Consider the following 23586-nt stretch of genomic DNA (forward strand, 5'->3'; position numbering starts at 1 on the left):
ATGTCCCATTAGCTTCACTGGGATTCTGTATTGTGTTTCACCTCTTACTTGCTTTTTGGCATCGGTGAGGTCTCCTCCAAACCCATGCTTGGTATTTAAAAAGTACTAGAGCAAGGAAGTGGTATGAAAACCATGTTATACGTCTTAGGAGAAGGGAAGTCCATGAAGGGACATCCCTTTGGTTGCAGCTCTGTGAGTCATTCTTGATGAACTGAGAAACTGAACATGTAGGCAACTACTGCAGGGACAAAACTCTGCATGCTTCTTCTCTGTAGCATCTGCAGTGGAAGCAGAGCATTTTTCTCCTTCCTCCCTCACTTCTCAATGTGTGTCCCTCCTGAAAATGCGTGCTAATTGAAGAGGATGAACTTCCTTGATAGAGATGTCCCATTCACTGGTCAAGGGTGTAAGGCAGTTGTGCTCCACTGCTTGAATCTCCAAACAATCTCAAGGTTCTTTTGTAGAAAAATGTAAGGTAGGAGAGTGGTAATGAAGTGGAACTGGGTGCCCAGAGAGGGGGTGGAGTCATCGTCCCTGGAGGTTTTCAAGAAATGTGTAGATGAAGCACTGAGGGATTTGGTTTAGTGGGCATGGTGGGAATGGTTTGATGGCTTACTGGATGATCTTAGTGGCCTTTTGCAGCCTAAATGATTCTATGATTCATTTCTTTGTTGCTGCAGTTCAGCCATTCCACAGCTGTGGTTGCTCATTCACTTGCCATTAACCAACCACACCATTCCATTTCCATTCCAGATGCTTTCACATTGCGAACAGAGGAGCTGAATGTTTTACTCATGACACAGCACTTCTTTTTCTTCTTCGAAACGGGATGGGTATAACTTCATGTAATAGGCCCTTAACTGCTTCTTTACAGCACCACTAAAAAAGACAAATCACTTGAAGCAACAAATGACTAGACCCAGGAAAAGAAGGAAGATTTCAAAAAGTTTATCTGACAGCCAATAAACAGGATAAATAACATGCAGTATTTCATTTGTCAGGACCATGGGACAACCTGCAGATAAAAAAGGACTACACCATAAAGTGGGGAATACCTTTGTCTTGGCTGTAAATGCCTCTGCTGATTTAGTAAGTGCGCTGGTACTTCTACTCCAGCTTCTTTTTAGTACTCACAAATGGGATGAAAACTGAGGAATGAGGAGGGGAAGTTACCTAGCCTCATAAAGAGATCTCATTCTGGTTAAAGCTTTGAAATCATGATGTTTTTTATCTTATACTGACTAGTTCAACCCTTGCTGCTGATAAGCAAAGTATGAACAAGCCAAAGACAGGTGTCTGCGCTATACTCCTCTTTCCTTTATTGAGACTAGGCAGTATGTTTTTCTGTTTATTTTTAGGGATTAAATGCCTTTATAACAGATTACATCCTGAAATGCACGCCTGTTTGAATATTCCTTCATGACAGGCAAGAAGTTTGGATAACTAGTTTTTGTTTTGTGTACAGACACTGAATAAAATAACACACTGGAGCACTTGCATTTTGTTGCAAAAAACATTCCAAGAAGATAAAACCCAGTTAAAGATTATGTGCAGCTGCACTCTCCATTCTCCAGCCCCACTCCTAATCTTTAAGGGAAAGGAAAGAAAGATATCTTAAAAGGGCAAGCAAAGAGTTTATTAGCTTTTAAATGTGTCTGGTTACAGATGTCCTATTGATCAGCACAACTAAGGCATCAGGATACCTGCCATTATGCCATTGGCCTCTCTTACAGAAGAAACACAATCTATCTACCATTAGGGAACAGGAGAGACAAGCCTATTTCCCCACACTGTTTAGAAAAGGAACCAGCAGAGAGAAAGTGACTTTCAAGAGAAAGACCATCTTCTTGAAGAACAAATATTTATTGTATGCTAATAACAACTTATACTTCCCACTGCTTCCAGGATGTCTGAGCCACTTGTCAGAAGGTTTACCACCTGTGTTTCCTTCCTGATCTATTTTCCCATGTTATTCTCATTACTGAATATTTATACCACTTCACTCAACACTGTGAAGGATGCATATGTTTATTCTCACTTTGTCTTCAGAGCAAAAATTTGAGCGTGGCTGTTTTGGGTGGAGGAATAAAACTGCAAGAAGAAGGAGGAAAGTCCACCTTTTCAAAGTCCACCCAAATAAATGGAAAGATGTTCCCAGGCACTATGTAAAGCTGGATTAGATGATAAAATTAAACTCATTTTCATTAAAAAATTGAAGTGTAAGGGTCTGATAAGACCCTCCTCTGTAAGAGGAACACAATATAGGAGAATTGGTAGAGACTGAAGAAAGACAGCCTCACTAATGATGTATGTGATGGATGAATGATTTTCTCAACTGTCTTCTGAGTTTAGGGTTCTAAAGGCAGCAAAATGGAGAGTGAAGAGCAAGAGCTGGACTAGTTAGGAAAGGGGCAGAATATCTAGGAAGGCAAAGTCCAAAGTCCCTGTTTAAAGGTAGAGGATAGTTGAAGAGAAGTCAGTGAAAAGTAAATCTTTCTTCCTTCCTCTCCCATATTTTGTCTCTCTGTGTGGTCTACCTATCATATCCTAAGCCATCTTGCTTTGAGGCCTTGGAAGTAGGTGCATCATAGGGTCTGTAGGTCTGGCTTTGTCTACCATGACACTGAAGCTGACAGGGATTTTCTGGATTTTGCCCAGGTGGTTGGAACACGTGGTCGGCTTGGGGTGACTGCACCAAGGACTGCGGGGGAGGCCTGCAGACCCGCATGCGTACCTGTAAGCCCCTTCCCAATGAAGGCCTGGCCTGCGAGGGAGTCCTGGAGGAAGGACGTCTGTGCAATAGGAAGGCGTGCAATAGTAAGTGGAGGCATGTTCCCCTGCACGTGTGTGAGCGGGTCACTCTTCTCAAAAAGGTCTCAATCCCATAGCTATAATTAAAGAAAGGTAGTCAAGAGGCATGGTAAAACTTGTGAATGGCTCAAAGGAGCATGCGACTCCAGGTGTGCATGATCCTGGCCTTCCCTGCTTGTCTAGCAGTCACATGTGCACATGCACACATGTTTACACGTCTTACAACACACGTCTGCAGATCCCACAGAATAGAGGTTAATCTACAGGTATCTTTAAGCAGACTTACACCAGTTATTCACTGCAAAGCCTGGCACGGATGGCAAAACATATGCCCTAAGGACATCTCTTTGACAGTTGACCTCTTAAGCCAATAATGCGTATAGCTAAGAGAGGTGCTGATATTGCTTCTTCCATCTCCCTTTGGCTTAGTTCACATTCCCAGTCAGGTGTATTGTTGCTGTCTGTTTCAGTTACAAAATGAAAGCCTATAGCACTAAGACATGGCCATTAGATGGACTTGGGCAAAGCACACGGCCTGACCAAGGCAAATCTTTGACATAGGCCTTGCACTCCTCCTATCACGCTATCTCTTTCCATGTCCTCTTCTCCAGAGGGCAAGGGACAGATTGCCAGCACTGACATTGATGAGCTGAGCTGGTAACCTGTGGCGCTTTCATTTTCAATGCTTCTTTTGCATTAGCTGAATAGAGAGGAACACGGAGAAGAAAAACAACATCAGAAGTATCTCAGCTCAGAAAATTCTAGCCAATGGCTGCTTATAAATATTCACTGCTTTTTGTTTCAATTTTGTAGTAGAGAGTGTTTGAATAACTCCTCCAACTAGGCAAATAACTGGGGAAAGTTCAGTTGCCTTCAAAGGCAGGGAAATGTCTCCTGATAAAGAGGAAGTTCAAATAGCGGGACATAAATATATTCCTCTAATGAGGGCTAAAATGATTTCATGAATTTTTTAGCATTTCCATAAATTTAAATCATGTTGCAATTAGATTTTTTTATTTTTATTTTTCAAAACGAAACCTTCTAGTATATTGAATTTAATCTCCTTGACTCACAGCTCCTAATTTTCCTCTGAGGTTCACCCACACTAGGGAAATTTAACTGATGTCCCCTGTGCTTGCTGATGATTCTGGAATTGTAAGGAAGCTGGGACTTGGAGCAGTGAAGGTGAGAGTGCATCCACCCATGGCCAAGGACCTGGAAGGTAGACCTGAGTGGAGGGTACAGTTCTAGAACTGGTTGCACCTGAATGAAGCTGGAGGAAGGACGACACTGGTCTTGGTGGACATGGCTCTGAATGAGAAGACACAAAGAATCATAGAATATCCTGATCTGGAACGGATCCACAGAGGTCACTGAGTCCAATTGATGGCTCCACATAGGACTACCCAAAAATCAAACCATATTTCTGCCAATGTTGTCCAAACACTTCTTTTACTTCAGCTTGGAGTGAAGGTAGAAATAGCATTGTGGGTGGGTAGAGAAGGCTGTGTGGCTGTGGCCATTATTGAGACATGAGAGCACACAAAAAATAACAGGTAAAAAAACTTTTTTCAGAATTCCATTCCTATGCTGGATAAATGAGGGAGGGACCCAGATCCAGCAGACTCTTTGCAGCACATCCATTCCCAGCCTTGATCACCTTCACATCTTTCCCCAGGACTCCTTTTATTCCTTCACATCTCTCTTGAACTGAGACAACCCAGGCTGGACATAATTTTCAGGACAATTCATACTAGCACTGCACAGGGCGCATAATGCCTTCCTTTCATCTGCCCCAACCTTTGCTCTTCTTCATGCTGGATCTCCTGTGGTTCCTATGGCAAGGAAGGGGTGAAGGCAGCTTCCGCCTCCACTCATTCTGTAGGGCAGAGCACTGAAAGATTAATCACTATTTACTCACTATTTATTTACTTACACTTTTATAAAGCGCAGCACTCAGTAAAGCTGATCCTAAGTGCAGAAAAGGCTGATTGTGCCCAGGGGGCTATCATTCAATAAATTATTTTACTTTTCTTCCTGTCCCCTTCCCATTACGCACCCAGTCAACTCCTGCTCCAATTAAAGCGTGGTTAGTTCAGCTTAGCTTATTTAGGAATAAAGGATCTCAAACTATGTTGAAAGCCCTAGTTTAGAAGAAGTGTGCATCCACAGCATGAGGCAGCACAAATTGATTTACCCCTTTGAAATCAAATAAAATGAATTAATTCTGATTAATTTTCCCAAGTGCCTCTTTGCAGGCAAACTGCTGAGACCCGTTGTGATGCTTTCATGCTAATAAACTGGAAAGCATTTGAAGGAAGATGTGAACAATTATTCTTTCAGGAACACTTGCATATGCACATCTTGTCCTACCTCAAGATAAACCTCCATCTCTCCATGTCTGTGCTAGCTATGCACTTAGCTCCATGTATCTATTCCTTGTTGCCTTTGGAGCCATTCCCAAGACAGATGCACTTTTTATTCCTTGAAATCCAAAAATAAAAGGTGGCCCATGAAAATGTAAAATATTTGCACTTTTCCTTCTCTTCTGGAAGGATTTAGAGGTAGATTAGAAATCCATCTATTTTAAATGTTCCATTGTTGTCATACTGACTTCTGCTCATACGTTTCCTAGAGATGAGTAGGGTGTTCATTCTTCCGGTTGAATTGTTATCTTCCTAAATGTTCATTTCATATTGCAGTTAACTAGATTCTAAGTCCTTTAAAAAAGAATAATAATGTGTATATATATATATTTAAAAAAAAGAAAAAAAAAGCAAAAAAGAACTGGATAGAAGTACTTCTTCATTTTAAATTGTGCAGCATTTTAATACCTTGTAATAACACCTGACTAGCTTTCTAGATATAGCGGAGTGGCTGACACCTGACTTCTCTAGTAGAAAACAAACAAACAAAAAATGCCCTTTTCCTTGACCAAAGATCTATCTGTAATCCCAATAAAGCAGCAAAGCAAAACAGGGATAAGTGCTTTAATATTTTTTTTATTGCTGTGTGGGTCACTGAAAATTGCTGAAGGAATGTAATACCACCAACTAAAAAGCGAAGTCTGTTGCTGACCAAGCAAGTTATGTCAGAATAAGACAGGAATTACCACCACCTTCAAAATGAGGGCAAGGCCATCTCTTTTTAGCTTCTCTTTCCTTGTTTCTCTCAAAGTGGCCCATAAGCTAGTGGCTGATTAGCAAGTGTATTTCAACACCAGTAGCCAGAGGAGACCTCAGTCTGAAATGGCATCTGGAGCAAGTGCTCTCACTCAACTCTTTGGAGCAGCTGAGATGAACGCTTGCAAATGATCTATGAGGATTTCACTGGTTATTTTCCTTTCCCTGGCCATAGCAAATGTGCTAGAGGGATCAAACCTTTTTTATCACCCTACTGCCAACCTCTGTCTACATGAGCTGCCCCAGATGGGTCTTCAAGCAGGTCCCAGAATGCAGTGATGGAATGGTAGCTCTCATCCTTTCCATGACGTGCGACTGAATGTGGTTGTCAAATTTAGGTGTGTCTGTGAGGTTCCCAGGATGAAGTCTGAATGCACTGGCTGGAGATGCTAGTGTCGTTTGAAATCACTGCACAGGCACAGCTGAATGTCTCCACAGGTGACCCTTCTGTGTGGGCTTGATATTTTCCCACTTGTCTGGGCCACAGTCTCAGCTCTTTTGTGTAAAGGAGTCTCTTGGTTGATGAACATCATCTGGCTAGATTTCCCCAGGGATAAAACTCAAGTGCAAAGGCATATAAGCCAGGTAAATTATCTCTATGGGCAAACTCCAATGCTGTAAAGCACTAAAGAAAATTTGTTATGAGGGCTTATCCCACACTGGAAAGGAAATGTTATTAACAGCATCCTGTCTTGGGCAGAGCCATTTTCTGTGGCAGCTGCTCAGCTCCAGAAACATAATCTGAAGAACAAAAGTCACAGCCCTTTGTAACTCTGATTTTTCCGTGCTAGAAACGGAGAACCTGATGAGAACACTTCTCTTTGGTTGAGACAGATGAGATGTCCTCAATCTTTTGGATTTGACCGGGAGCTGCTGCTTTATATAGGGAAAAAGCCAACTGAAGCATGATAGCAAATGCTTGTAAAGGAACTTCTGAGTCCACCCACTTGGATGGAAGAGGCAACACACTATGCTTCAGTGCCAAAATCTGCGATTGCTGATGACCTTGAACACAAAGGGTCCTGGAGGGGAAGAGTCTGGACAAGAAGACAGGAAGATGTTCAAAGCAAAGGAGGGATGCCATGGGCTTATCCCTGGTGCTTGAATTCAGCAGCTCTGAAGAAATGCGAGAGCAATCAGAGCTAACGTTGGCTTGTGCTGATTCCAGGGGAATGAAAACCACACAAGGAGCCAGCTGAAATCCTGCCATTCTATCTGGCAGAAGCAACAGAAAACCATCTGACATTTGTGAATATGCAGATTGAACAGTTATGTCTCTCCTAGCCTGGGAGGGGAGCTGTTGCATCCTGCCCTAAGGTGCAGCATGACATAAGTGCAAACCCGTAAGTGCTGGTTTCCAGCAAGAAATGAGATCAGGATCTGGTCCCTCAGCTGCTTAACTATCAGGAATGTGAAGAATAGGATGTTCCACATGACAGTGGCAAGGCTGGGTCTCAGTCTTGTTCTCTGCTCCCCCTGAATTTCATTAAAAATTGCAGCAGTCACAGTGCTGAAATATCCCACATGTGAGAGCATCTCTGTTCTCCACATGTCAGGCTAGAATTCATTTCAAACTGGAATTGCTTCTTGTCCTATATGTACCTGAGATACTTTTAGCCCATTTCAATGTGGTTTTTTTAAATCATTTTTTTCACTTTTTGCTGTCATCTGTCTTTTCATTCCCGCTATCCCAGCTTGCCTGAATAATTTTAAAGATGCTGCTATTTTCTTCCTCTCTCCCATTTGGGGGATGAATATTGAGGTAAGAGTGTGTATTTCTGGTGAGACACACTTGGATGTTAGAGACTTAGCCCACAAAGACATGAGTTCTCTGCATCCTTTTTTAACCCCTCAGCTGTACTTCAAGTTCTTATTACACATTACAAGTTCTCATCAGCAATGTTGATTACCAGCCTCTTCTTCCCATTGCTACTAGCACTTCAGGATCATCCTCTCCGTCCACATTTTATCCATGTTGTTCCAAAATCTCAAGTGCTTGCAAGTGTTTGCAATTACATTTTTTCTTGTTTGCCCCAAGGCCACTGTTTCTCTAGCTCTACTTCTAGTCTTCTCCAAGGGGTTGGATAATTCCACAGTTTGCCATTCCCATATACAGTCTGGATGTAAACCATGTCTATGACTGATCCCAGCATTACTCCTTTCCTCTGACCCTGCTGTGGGAAGCAAGTTGCTGAGATCCGATCAGTTCCTTACTGCCTTTACATGGCCCCATAAGGTTCAGGTGCATAAAATCCACAGCAAAGAGTCAATTGCACCAATTTGGCTTTGTGCACAAGACACCTGTCATCTCCCTTCTTCCTTCAGAATCACAACTGATTTTCGCCTATACTTGAAGTAATTGTCCAAGTCAAATCTAAGCAATGCTCTGTGCTAAATGGGGCTTGACCTGCTTCTCTGTCACACCATTTCTGAAAGGAAGGCATCCTTCCTGCTGCAACAGAGACTCTGACATGGGCTTGGATGAAATCTTTGTTGGAGGAGTCTTGGGGCAAGCCATCAAGATGACACGTTCAGCTGTTGGACCCAATTATTTTTTATTAGGATTAGCAGTAACAGTGCAGGCATGTCATTTCTGTCTGGAAATCATGCTTCTCTCTGAGACCAGGATCGCTCACTAGAAGATGTCAATAACATGGAGACCAAAGAGCTGGTGGGAGAAGGGTCAAGGTGTCAGCGTTGCATTTAATTATTATTATGCTCTTTTATCTTTCCTTCCTTCTGTCCCATCTTCTGTCTCCCTGTCTATGCTCACTGATCAATTCTGAAATACTCAGTGTCATGTCCCTTCCCTTGCTCTGAGAAGCTGACAAATCCATCTAGACTCCCCATCTCCCCTTCACTGTCCATCCCTTCCTTCTCCTCCCAGTCAAAATGAGTCACTGGGAAACCTCTGAGACTTACTGCGGATGGAGATTTTGTTGGTCCTTTTGGTTTTGATGCTTTCATGAAAATAAGTAAAATCAGAGCATACTAAGGTGTGTGAGTATAGTCAACATGGGTAGAGGAGTGATGCAAATGGATCAGCATTTGGAATGTGTCCCATATCACAGAGAACACAGGAATTTAAGCAAACTCAGGTCACTGGATATTGGAAAGGTAGTTGGAATTTTTCTAAACTTAGTCTCTTGTGCAAAGGTCCCATAACTTTCTGGATATAAAAACAAGTAAGATCTGGGCCCTTTTTATCAATGCCAGTGATGACAGTAGGCAAGTGACTGGCCCATCTTGCCCCTTCCAGCCAATAGCCTGCAACCAGTCAGTGCTGGGAAGGTTTCAAGGAGTTGATGTGATCTATTCCTACGTTTCTTTGAGGATTTGGGTTGCTTGTAATGGGGAATGACATAACTTCACTAACTAAATGGGTGTTTTCCATGAACAAAGCTGCTGAATGTGAAGTCTGGCTCCTGGAAGGAACTCTGAATCATTCCTTACCCCACTCTGCTTTTCCTTTTTGGATGGCAGTAAAGACTCCTGCCACCACACTGAAGCTTCATTAACCTTCATTAATTTTCCCAGGGTTCCAGGAGGATATTTGTCACCATTTCATTTCTTGGCAGTTTGTACATCTTGAAAAGGTGTCTGACCGTTTTTACCTCCTTGGAGAAAAAGGCCCTCTGTTTTGTACCTGCTGTTTGGAAACAAACTGGTTGCCAGCTAACAAATTACTTGGACTCAGCTCTCCATTATTCTGTATGACTCCATTGGAGTCAGCTGAGCTCTCCTGATTTACAGCGGGCAGTACTGGTGGGTGGGACTCAGTTGCTATTGCTTGCTTGGTTGTCTGTTCACTAGGGAGGGCATGTATTTGTGTAAATCAGGGTTGCCACATGCCCACAGCCAAGGAAAACCCGAGTCAAATTTTAGTTTCCTCTGTAGCTAGGAATACCACAAAGGATGTAAATGCAAAGCTGGCAGCATTGTGGGTTTGGAAAGCAAACGGGTGCTTGCTATTCATCGGGAATGAAATGTTTGTACAGGGAATGTACTGGTTATCTTCTGATTTCAACAGCATGGTCTTCGGTCAGAGACCTTCACTGATATCTGTACGCTGTAATTAGGAGCTTTGCTCCTTCACATAGGCTGCAAAGATGCCCAATGTTAGCTCTGTTGGACTGTAAGACTCTCTGTTGATACCAGACCTTCAGCTCTCCTTGTTGCTTGTGTTAGGGTAGAGTCTGAGAAGGAGACATTCTTTTGAGCCATTCCTTTCCTTTTCACCTGCCCTCACCTGCCTGCTCCATGCAGCATTTTCTGGATACTCTGTGTTGCTAAGTAGATATCACTTGCAAGGCAGAGTATTCCACCAAAATATACTGCCAATCTTCACCATAGATCTCAAAACACTGTCAGGGTTGACGGGATTCATTGTCAGTACACCTGAAAAGATTAAACAAGTGGGATGAAGAATACAGACACCTTAGCAATTCATTGCAATTAATTAAAGATCAGGCATAAAGGATCATATTCCACATAATCCCATGTATTGCGATAAAACATGGGGTTGAACTGCCAGCCAGGCCAAGTCTTGCAGGCTGGCTTGGTGCAATAGCCCTGGGGGCTGCTGGTGGCCAAGGGTGCTGGGGTTGGAAAGCAGGTGGTCGTGTCAGCGGAACATTGCAGGTCACTGTTGTTTATACGTGTAACCTTTGTAGTGAAAGATCTTGCAGAGTGAACCAAGGTGTATTTACATGACCCATTACCTTGCCATAGCCAATGGACGCTATAATTCCAGAAGCCAATCGCTGAGGTCCACAGATAACAGAAAGCGAGAGGACACTGATGAACTGCAGCACTACGGGTACCCTGCACCTCAAATAGGTAAGCTCTGACCTACCACAACAGACTCTGGACCAGCTGCCCTGTCCCTACACTTCCCAGCTGAGCTGGAGTGCCTGCAATGACTTGCTTTGCTGTTTCAATGACCCACTTAACCAACCCTTTTCCTCCCAGAATAGTGTGGGCTTACTCAGCAAGTCACACACTGAGCACTCAGTTCATTCCCATCCCATTGCTCTGATGGGTTTTGTATTGTTTCTGTTAACCAAAGAAGGCAAAAATGGTTAGACAAAATCTCTAACCAGACCATGCTTCTCACAGACTGCTTCTCATCACCCTGCCTACTTCTAAGTCACTGCTTTGTCTGAACTACCTAAACAGCCATGGTTCATTAAGCCAAAGCTGACCTTACTGCAATACAGCCTCTTTGCTGATGTCCATGTCATGCCTTCACATTCACTGTAGAAGGAGATGTGCAGGGCTTGATGGGAAGAGAGCAGTATTGCTTTCCTCTGTTATCAAGTCTTTAGTGCAGTGCAAGGACTTGTATCTGTTAATTTCTATAGTAGGAACATCCAACCTTCTGCCATCAAATAGGAATAAGATACAATAACATCAAACTGTGTGATCTGGGAAGGGGAGAATGAACAGGACCTGGATATAGGCCAGATCCAATCTGGTTTTATGCTGTCCCTTCACGGCTGCCTTTCATGGCAGGAGCTCAATGCATCAGGGCTCTTGGGCAATGCAAGGTGTGCTGACCCTGGCTGCGGGTCAGAAATCATTGCCCATTGGCCTTGCAAACTGTTTGTACTCTAGAAAGGTTTCAGAGGGATGGTTTGAGGAGCAAGAGCTGTGACACTGATCATAAGTGAGAAGGGGTCATATTCTGGTTTGTATCAGATGTGCTCTAATCCAACTCAGTGTGCAGCAGCAAGCAGTGCCAGAAAGCAGCACTGTGGTGCAGAGGCTCTGAAGGTGACCTGGCAGCAGGTGAGGTTATAAGGATGGTCTGAATCTTATTGCTACCCTGCACTGAATCTGCTCCCTCTACCTGCTGCAGCACTCACTGCTGTCAAAAAGTTGTAGAAAAGGTGGGTGTTGCTACTGCTGCTACCTGGTGAATGGTACAAATGAGAGTGAAGGCAAGGCACTCCCAGGTGATGTAGCACCTGATGAAGCAAAGCTGCTTTCAGCTGTGGTGTTGTCTTGAGTTTAGCATGGGCTGGGATATCATAGAACCATAGAATGGCTTGGGTTGGAAGGGGTGCCTTAAAGATTATCTGATTGCAAGCTTCCTGCCCTGGGCAGGGTTGCCACTCACCAGATCATGTTGCCTGAAATGCCATCCAGACTGGCCTTGAATACCTCCAGGGATGGGGCATCCACAGCTTCTCTGGGCAACCTGTCCCAGTGCCTCACCATCCTTTGAATAAATAATTTCCTCCTAACATCTAATGTAAATCTTTGTTCTTTTAGTTTAAAAGCCTTGCCCCTTGTCCTATCATTATCTGCCCATGTAAAAAGTTGGCTTCTCCCCTAATTATCAGCTCCCTTTAAGTACCACGAGGCTGTGATGGAGAGTCTTCATGAAGCCTATTCTCCAGGCTGAACAAGCTCAGCTTCTCCACCATGGCTTTGTAGAAGAGGCAATCCAGCCCTCTGGTCATCTTCGTAGCACTTCTATGGATTTCTCCAACAGCTCCATGTCTTTCTTGCGCTGAGGGCACCAGGCCTGAAAGCTGCAGGCTGTCCTGCAAAGAGTTCACCATACTCCTGCTGCTTTCCCAGGAGTATCAGCTGTAGTCAGGTTGTTTGAGGTGATCAGGATGGAGGAGATGTAAAGACCTGACAGAAACTACAGCCCAGATTGGGATTAGACTCTGAAGCTGGGGATTCTAATACAAAGCACAAGTCTTCCCTAGCAGTTAACACAGTTTGAAGGGGATAGGCAATTTGAAATCTATGTGAGACCTGGAAAAACATGAAATATGAAATACAGCTGATGCCAGTTACATGGACCATGGATGAGGGGGAAGATCAATATTTGCTCCTGCCAGCTGTTTTCAGCCCTGATATCTAGGTCCCAAGGACTCTGGCACAGTTGTGCCGTCATGCAGTGATGCAGTGCCCACATGTCCCTCCCATCCATAGCACAAAAGTGACATCCCAGCAGGTTCCTGGCATGAGTCCTCCCAGATCATCCCACACATCACTTCCAGGAGACTTTTGCCAATGGCAGGATGTGAATGAAGCAGAGGCAGCACGTGGCGAGATGTCAGATGGATGGGATGTGCCAAAAATAAAGAGATGCTGGCGGAGGAATGGCAGCAATGTGTCGCTCAATTAATGCTGAGGGAGAAAGTGTCATGGATATGCTGCAGGCACTGATGGAGACCCTACAGCCAGCTGAGTTCTCTGTAATGCTAGATCAGTTACTCTCAGGGTTGGCCAGGTGCTGGAAAGGATCCTGGATTTCAGTGCTACAGCTCCATGGAACAATGCCCAGATTTTCCTCTTCTGTGACACCTGCTGGGACCTCTCCAGCTAAAAGAGAGTTGCTGCAGGAATGTAGGAATGCTTGTCATCCATGGAACACAAGTCTTATCTGGAGCACAGGTCTTAAGAGGAGTGGCTGAGGGAACTGGGATTGTTCAATCTGAAGAAGAGGAGGCTCAGGGGAGACCTTATCTCTCTCTACCTGAAAGGAGGTTGTAGAGAGGTGGGAGTTGACCTCATTTCCTGAGTAACTGTGATAGAATGAGAGAGAATGGCCATAAGTTGTACCAGGGAAGGCTTAGATTAGATATTAGGAAAAAAATTCTTTTCAGAAAGAGTGGTCAAGGACTGGAACAGGCTTCACAGGGAAGTGGTGGAGTCTTCATCCCTAAAGGTGTTCAAAAGAAACATGTGGATGTATCGCTTAGGAACATGATTTAATGGGCATGGTGGTAATGGGTCACTGGTAGAACTAGATAATCTTAGTGATCTTTTCCAACTTAATGATCCCAAGATTATACAATAGTTTTGGTGATGATCGATATTTCTCCTTCTCTTGGGTAGAGAATGAGAGAGCTTGCCCTAATGCTAATTGGTTCTGAGAATCTTTCATGACTTTGACATAGTTTGAAATGCAGTTATGTTTCTGTAAGAACTGAGACTTGACTGGACATGGTGTCCCAGTACGTTTATATAAACCCAGAGCAAACCTAAAGCTCTAGGAAAGTAAGTTATGTTATCGATTTAAAATACAAGGATCTGTGCAATCTGAGAGGTGATAATTGAGGAGCTTTGCCTCTATAAAGTCTTTTGTATAGTAGAAGTGAAAAGGACAAAAAATACAAGGGCAAAGAAGGAGAATAGGTGGAATTTGGGTCAAAGATGCTATTTATTCATCTAGGGACACAGTAACTATTGTCTGGAGATGGAGATTGCAAAAGCACAGCCAGGCCTGAGTGGGGAGATGGTGTGATGGCAAGCCATGAGTCATTCATGGAGGAAGACACTACATCTCTTCATGCTTCTTCTGTCTCTCAGACAGACTATGAGAACAGTCTGAGCAAAGCAAATGCGTGGTATCTGTGTAACATCTTCACAGGCTAGGTAGCGGGAATTGTTGAGCTGAAGAGGGATCTGGATTTGGGCCACTCTGCTTGGTAAATGCTGAAACAATGGCACCAAAAGGTAACATGTTGGTGGTGAATTCAGACTGTCACAGGACTGTTTGGCAGAAACAGTTGAGTTCTTTATTGTAAAGGCAGCCAAATTACCATGGAAATACAGATCTCTTTATACCAGGAGTTCTAATACTTGAGAAGCAGGATATGGGAGTGTTGCTTTCTTGAAGCCCCAAGGCCTGAAAACACACACACACTCCTACAGATCTCAGTGGAAGACCAATAGTGCACAACATTTCCCTAATGGAACCAGCTGGGTAGGAGAGTGGAACAAAACACAAAATTAAAATGAAACAGTATTGAGCAACTTTGGCTTAATGAACACAATTATATCCAGTGTCCCTCCTCTGCACAGGCAGCAAGGAAGGTAGGTGATTTACAAACTACAGGGGAAATGCAAAGTTCCTTTTCACTTGTTCCTGATCTGGTTGACAGAACGCATACTATGAAAGAAAGATCTTGCCATCATTACAACAACACAGATGAGGTGGAGGTTGCCTCATTTTTACCTCCACTTCTTTTGGAGTTCGGTGAGCAGATTCAATGCACATAAAATATAGTTGCATACAGAAAACTCTTAAGACACTGGTAAATAAATATACCACCTTGAGGAAGACAAGCATAGCTTTAGGTCAGTCAAGCTGACTGTTTAATGGTCTAGGTATAGGACAGTTTAATGGTCTAGAACCCCTGTAGCTCCCACCACAGTTCCTACACTGACAGTGACTTCACTGATATGTTTTGTAACCCTCACTGCCCTACAAGCAAGAGAAAATCTCAAAGAGTGACATCTCACTACCAGTGTGTCTTTCATGCTTTGTCTTGAAACTGGTCAGTCTAATACATTACCTGCTGTTGAGCTTTCCTTGGGAATGAGGTGGTGGTGCAGTATACATCACTATGTGTCCAAATGCTGTGCCATGTTGTACAACCCCTATAAAGTCATGCTTACTGCTGCACCAAGCACCACAGTCCTTTGTACTTCATCCATAGTCTGCCAGGTGCATCTGGATATGATGTGACACAGTATGGTCTTAGGATCTGAAGAACCTGTTACTTGAAGGATATACTCCTTTATTATGCATCCTCAAATATGTGCTTTTGGTGTTTATTTGTGCCATATGCCTGTGTGCTATGCATATAAAATGTTATTTTATAGGTTTATGGTGTGTAATTATTAGTAACTCAATAAAAATTTTAAAAACAAACATTGCAGAGCTGAATTAAACAAAATAAAGCCGGCTTTTGTTTTCATCTGAGAGAGGAAGGTATTTTCTTGGAGATAGATTAGTGCTCAAAAATGAATAAAAAACTATCCATCACACTTGTAACTTTTCTGAGTGACATTCCCTCTGGTAGGACTGAGTGGGTGATGTTAATGATAGAGAGAGTATGTATCAGTTCTTCCCATTCCCATCTCCTGTGGAATGGGATGCTCTTGCTTGTCTTTCCAATCAATACTTTTCCATCAGGGAAGCAGTTGAGATACGATGTTCAGGAGCAGTCAGATGCTCAAAGCAGCTCTTCACAGGTGAAGGAGATGACAAGGGAAAGCTCTATGGGATTAGTTCAGCTGTTGTCCTTTTCTGGCATTGTCACTGCTGTTTTATCTTTTCCACTGCTGCCAATCTGCATTAGTAGGGGCCAGGAGAAAGCAGGAAAAGGAGCTGGATCCTTATGCCTGCCCTATTTATGAACACATTCACTATCTATCTAACCTCTATCAGTACTATCACTGAGTGGGTAATAAATATCCCAGCTCACATCACTCTGCAGTGGCTATCCTCTACTGTCATCAGTGGTGGGTTCTGTCCTGCCCAATGCCCTGATACATCCACAATGTCACTCCCTTTTGGCGTGTGTGTGTCTTACAACAGTAAGAAATAACCCCCCACACCCCCAAAAATAGAACTTTACACCCACGGTCACAGTTCCTCACCAATTGCTTCGCCCCTTTGTTCTCACATCACACAGGGGTCACACTGCATAGTGGCTGTTGAAGTGCAACTGCCCCAGAGATCCAGGGACCAGTCATACCACATCCTCACCTTCTTCTCCAACCCCAACAGGTGACCCTGCAGCAGAGGAGTGGTCCCCGTGGAGTGTGTGCTCAACTACCTGCGGGGAGGGCTGGCAGACCAGGACCAGGTTCTGTGTGTCGTCTTCCTACAGCACTCAGTGCAGCGGCCCTCTCCGGGAACAGAGACAGTGCAACAACTCTGCCATATGCCCAGGTGGGCTGAGCAAGTCATGCACGATGAGCAGGAGGGGAAAGGAAGGTTCATGGAGTATTGACAGCCTATGATATGTCATTGGGAAATACCATTTTTTCTCCCTTCTTTTATAGAGAGACTCTTGATAGACCAAACACTACTAGATGGGCACTTATGCCACATGGAATGGACAATTTCATTCTATTTAAAAGCAATAAACATGATATATCTAAAAAGTCTGTGACCCTGGGAGATGTTTCCAAGTGTGGGGCAGATGGGAAAGAGAAGCAGCAAATGACATTTTCAATTGCTTGGATTCCAATGCTGGATACACCACTGCAAAATGAGCATGAAAAACTTGAGCTGCTGGTATATTTGTGAACTCGACCTTCCTTTCCCTCTTCTTTTATAGTCCTTCTTCCACAATTTTGATGAAATAGCACAATCTGTTAATTATTTTGAAAAACCGAGCTATTAAAAGAGTTCTTATTCACAACTCTTGGGCAGCAACATCATTGTTCACAACCAGTCTTACAAAGGCAAAATCACCAAGCTGGTTCTTATGCCCTTTCTTGAATTTCCTCCTCTATTTAACCCTTATCACAAAAAGTGCCTGATGACAATCACAAAAATTAGGTTTCAGTCACTGTTGGCAGCCAATGAAGGACTGGAAAAGTACCTGTTTCTGTGGGCCTTTTTTTTTCTTTTTTCTATTTTTTTCTTTTTTTCTTTCTTTTCTTTTTTTTTTCCTGAAGAATTATTGATTTTGTGTTAGCCTCTCTGGCTGAAGCTGGAAAGGATAAAGTTCCTTAAGAGTGATCAGTACATACTCGTAACATTTGGCCTCTAGAGATTACGGTGACTGACCTTCTATAAATAAACTGGCCAGATTAGATTAGATTATCTCAAAGAAGATTACATTAATATAGATTAGGAGGCTTTAGATGTCTAATTCTTGGAGTTACCAGTGATGGCCTGAGCAGTGCTGGAGCATTGCTGCACATCTCATTTCTTTCTATTTCTTCTGAATCTCTCTAGCTTTGCCTCTGATGTCACTGCTGTATGACAGCAATTAGGAAATAGGCTGCAGCTTTTCTGAGAGCTTGATAATGTTGTAGCCTTTGAAAATTCAATGAGAAAAAATGTTGAGGGAAATAACGGTGAAAAGTGACAAAATAATGGTGATGTTGTTTTCCAAGGCTGGTGTTTTTTGTGCCTTTTTTTTTTTTTTTTAATTGTTGTTTTTTTGTCGTTCCTTTCTAGCTAATTGCATCTTCTCAAAAAAATCATATTTTTCCTTGGCTCAAAGATCCAAAAAATTGGGTCAATTAAAAGTGGATTTCAATTTATTTCAAGTAGGATGGAAAGCAAAAGACAAGTGTTGTTGATACCAAATCATAAAAAATTACACCATGTTCCTCTGGCAAATTTCAAGCTGTCTTGTTCTTGGCCTTCCCACACTACCTTCTCACATACTGCTCATTTTGGATGGGAAGATGCTCTGTGGGCTCTCTCACTTCTCCAGACCTCCTTTAGAAAGGAAACTTAACTTCTGCTCTTATTGCAGTGCACGGCACCTGGGATGAGTGGTCTCCATGGAGCCTCTGCTCTTCCACATGTGGGAGAGGGTACAGGGATCGGACCCGCACGTGCAAACCCCCACAGTTTGGTGGGAACCCCTGCGAGGGCCCAGAGAAGCAAACGAAGTTCTGCAACATTGCACTTTGCCCAGGTAAGGCAGTTAGAGATTGAGAGACTTCCCTCCAGCAGGTCTCCTGATCCCCAAAGATGCCCACATGTAGGTCAATGAACAGCTCTGTAGATGTAACTTCTATTGGCATTGATCTATTCCAAAGTGGATCATCTGTAAGAAAAGAAAACAATGGAGGGGCAACCTAGAGGCACCTTTGAGGAGTTCATAGAATCATTAAGGTTGGAAAAGAACACTGAGATCATCAACCCGTCACCACCGTGCCTACTAACAATGCCCCTCAATGCTGCATCTCCACATTTCTTAAAAACCTCCAGGGACGGTGATTCCACCACCTTCCCAGGCAAACTGTTTCATTGCATTACCACTTCTTCTGAGAGGAAATTTTTCCTAATATCCAACCTAAACCTCCCCTGAATATGAGACTCAGCAGTGTCTTAGGTTCAGATTTGCCCTTAGCTTGCTAAGGACACATTGGATTGGATGAATCTGGACTGGCTTAACTATCACTGACATTTCCAAGAACACTTTACTTTTATCATTTATTATCCCCAGTGGATTGTATGGAACCGTGTAGCCCAGCTGGGCTTGTCATTGTTCTGGGATGAGTAATCTTGCCTGTTAATTTCATGCCTGCTTTATTTCACCATGCAAGTTCTGTCTGTTCTGGATCCTTCTTTGGTCAGTGATATGGACTACGAGACTCCTGAGGGCATTCCCTGCCATATTTTTTTTTCATAATTTTTGAAACTTTTTCCCTCAGATTTCACTTTCAAACGCCTCTCCCTGATGTTGGCTTTGAAACACCAGAAAGAATTCTCCTTTCTCACTGCAAATCAAATTGTATTTCTGTGGCTTCCTTCCCCTGAACCACACAAAGCCCCCGATAATTTAACTCAGGTTTTCCTAGTGGACATGATCAGAACATAAGGGAACTCCCCATCACTCCTCCCTTCTCCCAGGGTAATGTCAACTGACATTTTTCAGGTTTAATGAGAATCATTATGAGAAATTATTGTGTCCCCGGAGGAGGACAGGGATTGTGGGAGTGATGAGAACTTTGTGAAAACATTTGTGAGAAGCCTCCTGGCATTTTCTGCACAGTTTTCATCCCAAGTAACTATCCTTGGATTTCTGGCTGCAGTTCAAGAGACTGTACTCAGAATAAGAACATCCCAGACATCAAATTGACTCTGTCATAAAAAGACAAATTGAAGAAGTCAGACCTGGCGTGGCTTGGGCAATAAAGCATATCCTGAATTAATGTTGAACCATAATTAATTTAAATACAAATAAATATGTGGATACGCTGAAGCAAACGGAACAGTGGGGGAAGAGACAGGCAGCCCAACTGAAAGACTTCAGCTCTAATTAACGCCGCAAAGGCAATCAGTGGCTTTGCTGTGCCAAATGAGTGCAGCGTTGGGGGACTCACTGAAGCACAACAATGGGCACTGCTCAGTGCTTGACACACCAGACAGTTGTATCGCTTATTACCACCCCGCTCAGAGGATTTATTACTGCAACTGATAAAAATGCTCTGCTGCAGGGACAACAGAGCTTTTGTTCCTCTGGAGCACTAGATATCGCCGGCTGAATCCTGAGTCCTTTGGAGAGGAAGAAATAAAGAGGAAGAGAACGCCAATGGCTGCAAAGACTGCACAAACCAGACTCCAGTGAACTTCTTTGATAGATTCTGCATGATTTGCTGGGTCTGTGATGGAGATCTCTCAGCGTCTTGCCCAGGAGACGTCCCTATGTCAGTGCACGTGGCTCACAATGCAGAATGGCTGTCTCTGCTTCTCCTTTTTTAAAATATCTTTACAGTTTCAGTCCATTAATAAATAAGCTCTCATCTCAGAGGAAATTCCCTCTTCCCTCTCTCGCAGTGAATAAGCAATTTGTAGATGCAGCTCTTTTTCGTTTTCCCGTCTCCAAATACATGCATTTACAATCATAGAATAACCCAAGTTGGAAGAGACTCATAGGGGTCATAAAGTCCAACTCCTTAAGTTGTGGCAGAATTCCAGTCACTTGGATATTTTGACATTTTTTGGGGAAAAAAAAAAAAAAAAAAACTTAAACACAATGGGGGTTATTTGGGGCCATTAAGGATCTTGAAGAATGTATAGAGAACCAAGCTGCATATATTTTACTTGGTCAAAGAAACCAAAGTGAAAGAAAATGACCTGCAATCTACAACGGTGTGATTTAAACCAGAATTCAGACTCCTCCATGATTCGATTTTATTTTTCTGAGTGAGAACTAGCAGTTGATGAGAGCTAAGCAGAGCTTGATGACCGCTGCTAATGAGGAAAAGCGCTCCAGGAATAGCAGACTGGGTGATAGATCTGATGATCAGGGGCCAATTAGGGTGTGACTGCCACACTTGGGAATGCCTCACGCTGTACCATGCTAATAGGATGTATTCATGTTTCCTTCCAAATCTGTCCCTATTGCAACTTCTCTTTTCCCTCCCTTCCCTATTCAATTACCAGAGATGTGCTGTGTGGAGACAGATCAAGCCTGGCAGTGTTAATTCAGATGTGACTGAAGTGTATTGACCACACATGTGCTCTCTGCTTGTGGTCTCCTGTTGGAGCACACCTCTGCTCTGACTATCTCCTGGCTGGCAGTGTGAATTCCTTTGAATAACAGTGTGATTTCAGTTTGTGTTTTAAGGGCTTCCTCTGAAACACAGAGTATTTGAGTGCTTGAGGAGCCAGACTCATGCACTGCTGTTCATTCATAGTGAAGAATGAATTCCCTCAAAAAATACTGACTGACTAAAATGGGATATGTCATGGTAATATAGATTCCTTCAATAGTTTTAGTGGAAACATGATCCATATTCTCTATTTCGATGTTTTGTTATAACTGGCTATACTGAGAGCTTTGTACTGGAATATATAATGTCAATAATTCCAACATTTTTGCTGTCGTGTAGAGTGTGAATATAAAAATCAATGTGTTACGATGCTTCCATACTGTCAAGCCATAACATACCAATTAGAAGTTGCAAGGATCCCAAGAAATTACCACTGACGTGTTTGCCTGAACTTTTTCTTGGTGATCTTCTCCCTCTCACTCACTCCGTAACTCCTTTGGTTTGCCCTCCCCTTCCTCAGTCCCTTGTAGGCGCAGGTCAGAGACTCTTGCACGTGCCTCCTTCCAGAGGGAGCGATTTTCACATTCCGCTTTGTTATCTCTCTTTGGGCCACTCAGTGGACGGCAACTGGAATGAGTGGTCGAGCTGGAGCTCCTGCTCCGCTTCCTGCTCCAACGGCACCCAGCAGCGGACGAGGGAATGCAATGGACCTTCCTATGGGGGAGCTGAATGCCAAGGACATTGGGTAGAGACCCGAGACTGCTTCCTACGTCAATGCCCAGGTCAGTGGCCAATGGATTTTCCTCTCTTTTGGTTATCCTTCTATCTGTAATCCCATATAAATTTATGTAAAACCCCTTCGTGTTTTCTATGGGGAAAAGTTGCACTGTTTTCACAACTTTTGCAATAATAAGGAGGCTGTGGTTCATACCTATGGACCACGCAAATCAAAATCCATAGCTGAGAAATCCAGGAGACCCCAGACAGATGACTGAATACCCACAGGGAACACGTCTTTCTGACTAATTGGGTCAACTGGAGTGAAAAATATTCTTTCTTGAAAATAAGGCTTAGATGTCTAAATGCTTTCAAGATTAAACAGAACCAATTAGTGTTGCCATGCTTCCCCTGGCCCTTTTCCTGGCTCCTCTTGGTTGCTACATCCCTGTTAACTGATAGGACTGAGGAGTGGACCCCTGAGATGGAGAGAGCCTTCCTCCCCTTTCCAAGAGACATCCAAGAGACATACAAGAGACAGACAAGTTTGAAGTACACCCACAAATAACCATTTCCTCAATAAGTCCTTATCTCCAGTGATAGCAACAAAATCTGCAGCAGAAAGTATAGCAGTATTTATTATTTTATTATCATAAAATAACTGGAGTTGTAAAGGACCCATTAATTATTCCAACTCCTGGCTTGTCACGAAACCACCCAAAAATCAGGCCACACTGGACTTCCCTATATGGACTCTAGTATGTTTTCTTACTTAGATTGCTCATTTCTTTATAGCTTATAGAGATCCTTAAGGGCACAAAGGGCCTCCCCCTTTTTAAGCATCCTTGCTACACTGATTTTGTAGTTACATATCAAAACATCAAGGGGTATGGCTTACACTATATATAGTGTTACCAAATAAAGTACCACAGATTGATGCTGGCCTTTTTCTTCAGTAATTTTCTTCCTCTGTTTGAAGAAAAAGAGAAATTTCCCACCCTCCCACAAGGAGTTATTTGACCTGAGATAACCCGTTAACTCCTAATTAAAACCCAAATAGGAATCAAGAGAGTTCTCTGTTTCTGACACTGAGTTGTTGTTCTGTGTCTGTGATGCAGAAGAGAACATTTTCCTACCTTGTAGGCTTGTTGTGAGGGATAATTAACATTTTTATAGTGCTTTGATAAAGGCCATTGTTAATGCAAAAGCAGTAGCATTTCCACTGAATGTGTAAAGATACTTGGAGAAGATACTAGGAATTGAGTCACTTGCAAAAACTTTCTGAGGCATGTGAAACAATGGTGTAATGGAAATGGCTGGAGAAGGGTTATTTGATGTTTCTTTGTGGTTTATCACCTGAGGGCTCTGCTGGTCCCTTTACAACCACAGCACAGACCAGAGGTGTGACTCTGAAAATCTATTTACACATATACTTTTTCCATTCCAACCAAACTCAAGTTATGGAGTTTGGCATCCTGATGTTGCCATCCAGCAGGTTGAACCTTTGCTAACTCTAAGAGTGTTCAAAGACAGAGCCCCAACTCTGAGCCCAAGGAAAAAATGATAGAATCATTAAGACTGAAAAAGATTGCTAAGATAATTTAGTTCCCACCATGCCCACTAAATCATGTCCCTCAGTGCCACATTTAACCTTTTATTGAACACCTCCAGGGATGGTGACACCACCACCTCCCTGGGTACCTGTTACAAAGCATTACCACTGTTTCTGAAAATAAACTTTTCCTAGTATACAACTTGAACCTCCCCTGGCAAAACTTAAGGCCTCTTATTCTGTTGCTGTGATCTGGGCAAAGAGGCCATCCTCCATCTCACTACAGTCTCCTTTCAGGCAGTTTTAGAGAGTGATGAA

The 23586-nt window shown here is 43.1% G+C and overlaps 1 protein-coding gene across 13 annotated transcripts in view; it reads left to right on the plus strand.

Moving 5' to 3' along the window:
- The window catches only part of ADGRB1 (adhesion G protein-coupled receptor B1), a 275593-nt gene that overhangs the window by 114765 nt on the left and 137242 nt on the right, over positions 1–23586 (plus strand). For 9 of the 13 annotated variants that reach the window (XM_090138073.1, XM_090138076.1, XM_090138079.1 and 6 more), the window contains exons 3-7: positions 2659–2817; positions 10725–10832; positions 16537–16701; positions 18248–18411; positions 21607–21781. In XM_090138073.1, the coding sequence (XP_089994199.1) occupies positions 2659–2817; positions 10725–10832; positions 16537–16701; positions 18248–18411; positions 21607–21781 (771 nt within the window). Of the gene's footprint in view, positions 1–2658; positions 2818–10724; positions 10833–16536; positions 16702–18247; positions 18413–21606; positions 21782–23586 lie in introns of all 13 variants that reach the window. The other 4 variants (XM_090138075.1, XM_090138083.1, XM_090138081.1 and 1 more) reach the window with 3 other exon arrangements.

Source organism: Phasianus colchicus, chromosome 3 (genome assembly GCF_987193195.1).
Source record: "Phasianus colchicus chromosome 3, bPhaCol1.hap1.1, whole genome shotgun sequence".
Lineage (NCBI taxonomy): Eukaryota > Metazoa > Chordata > Aves > Galliformes > Phasianidae > Phasianus > Phasianus colchicus.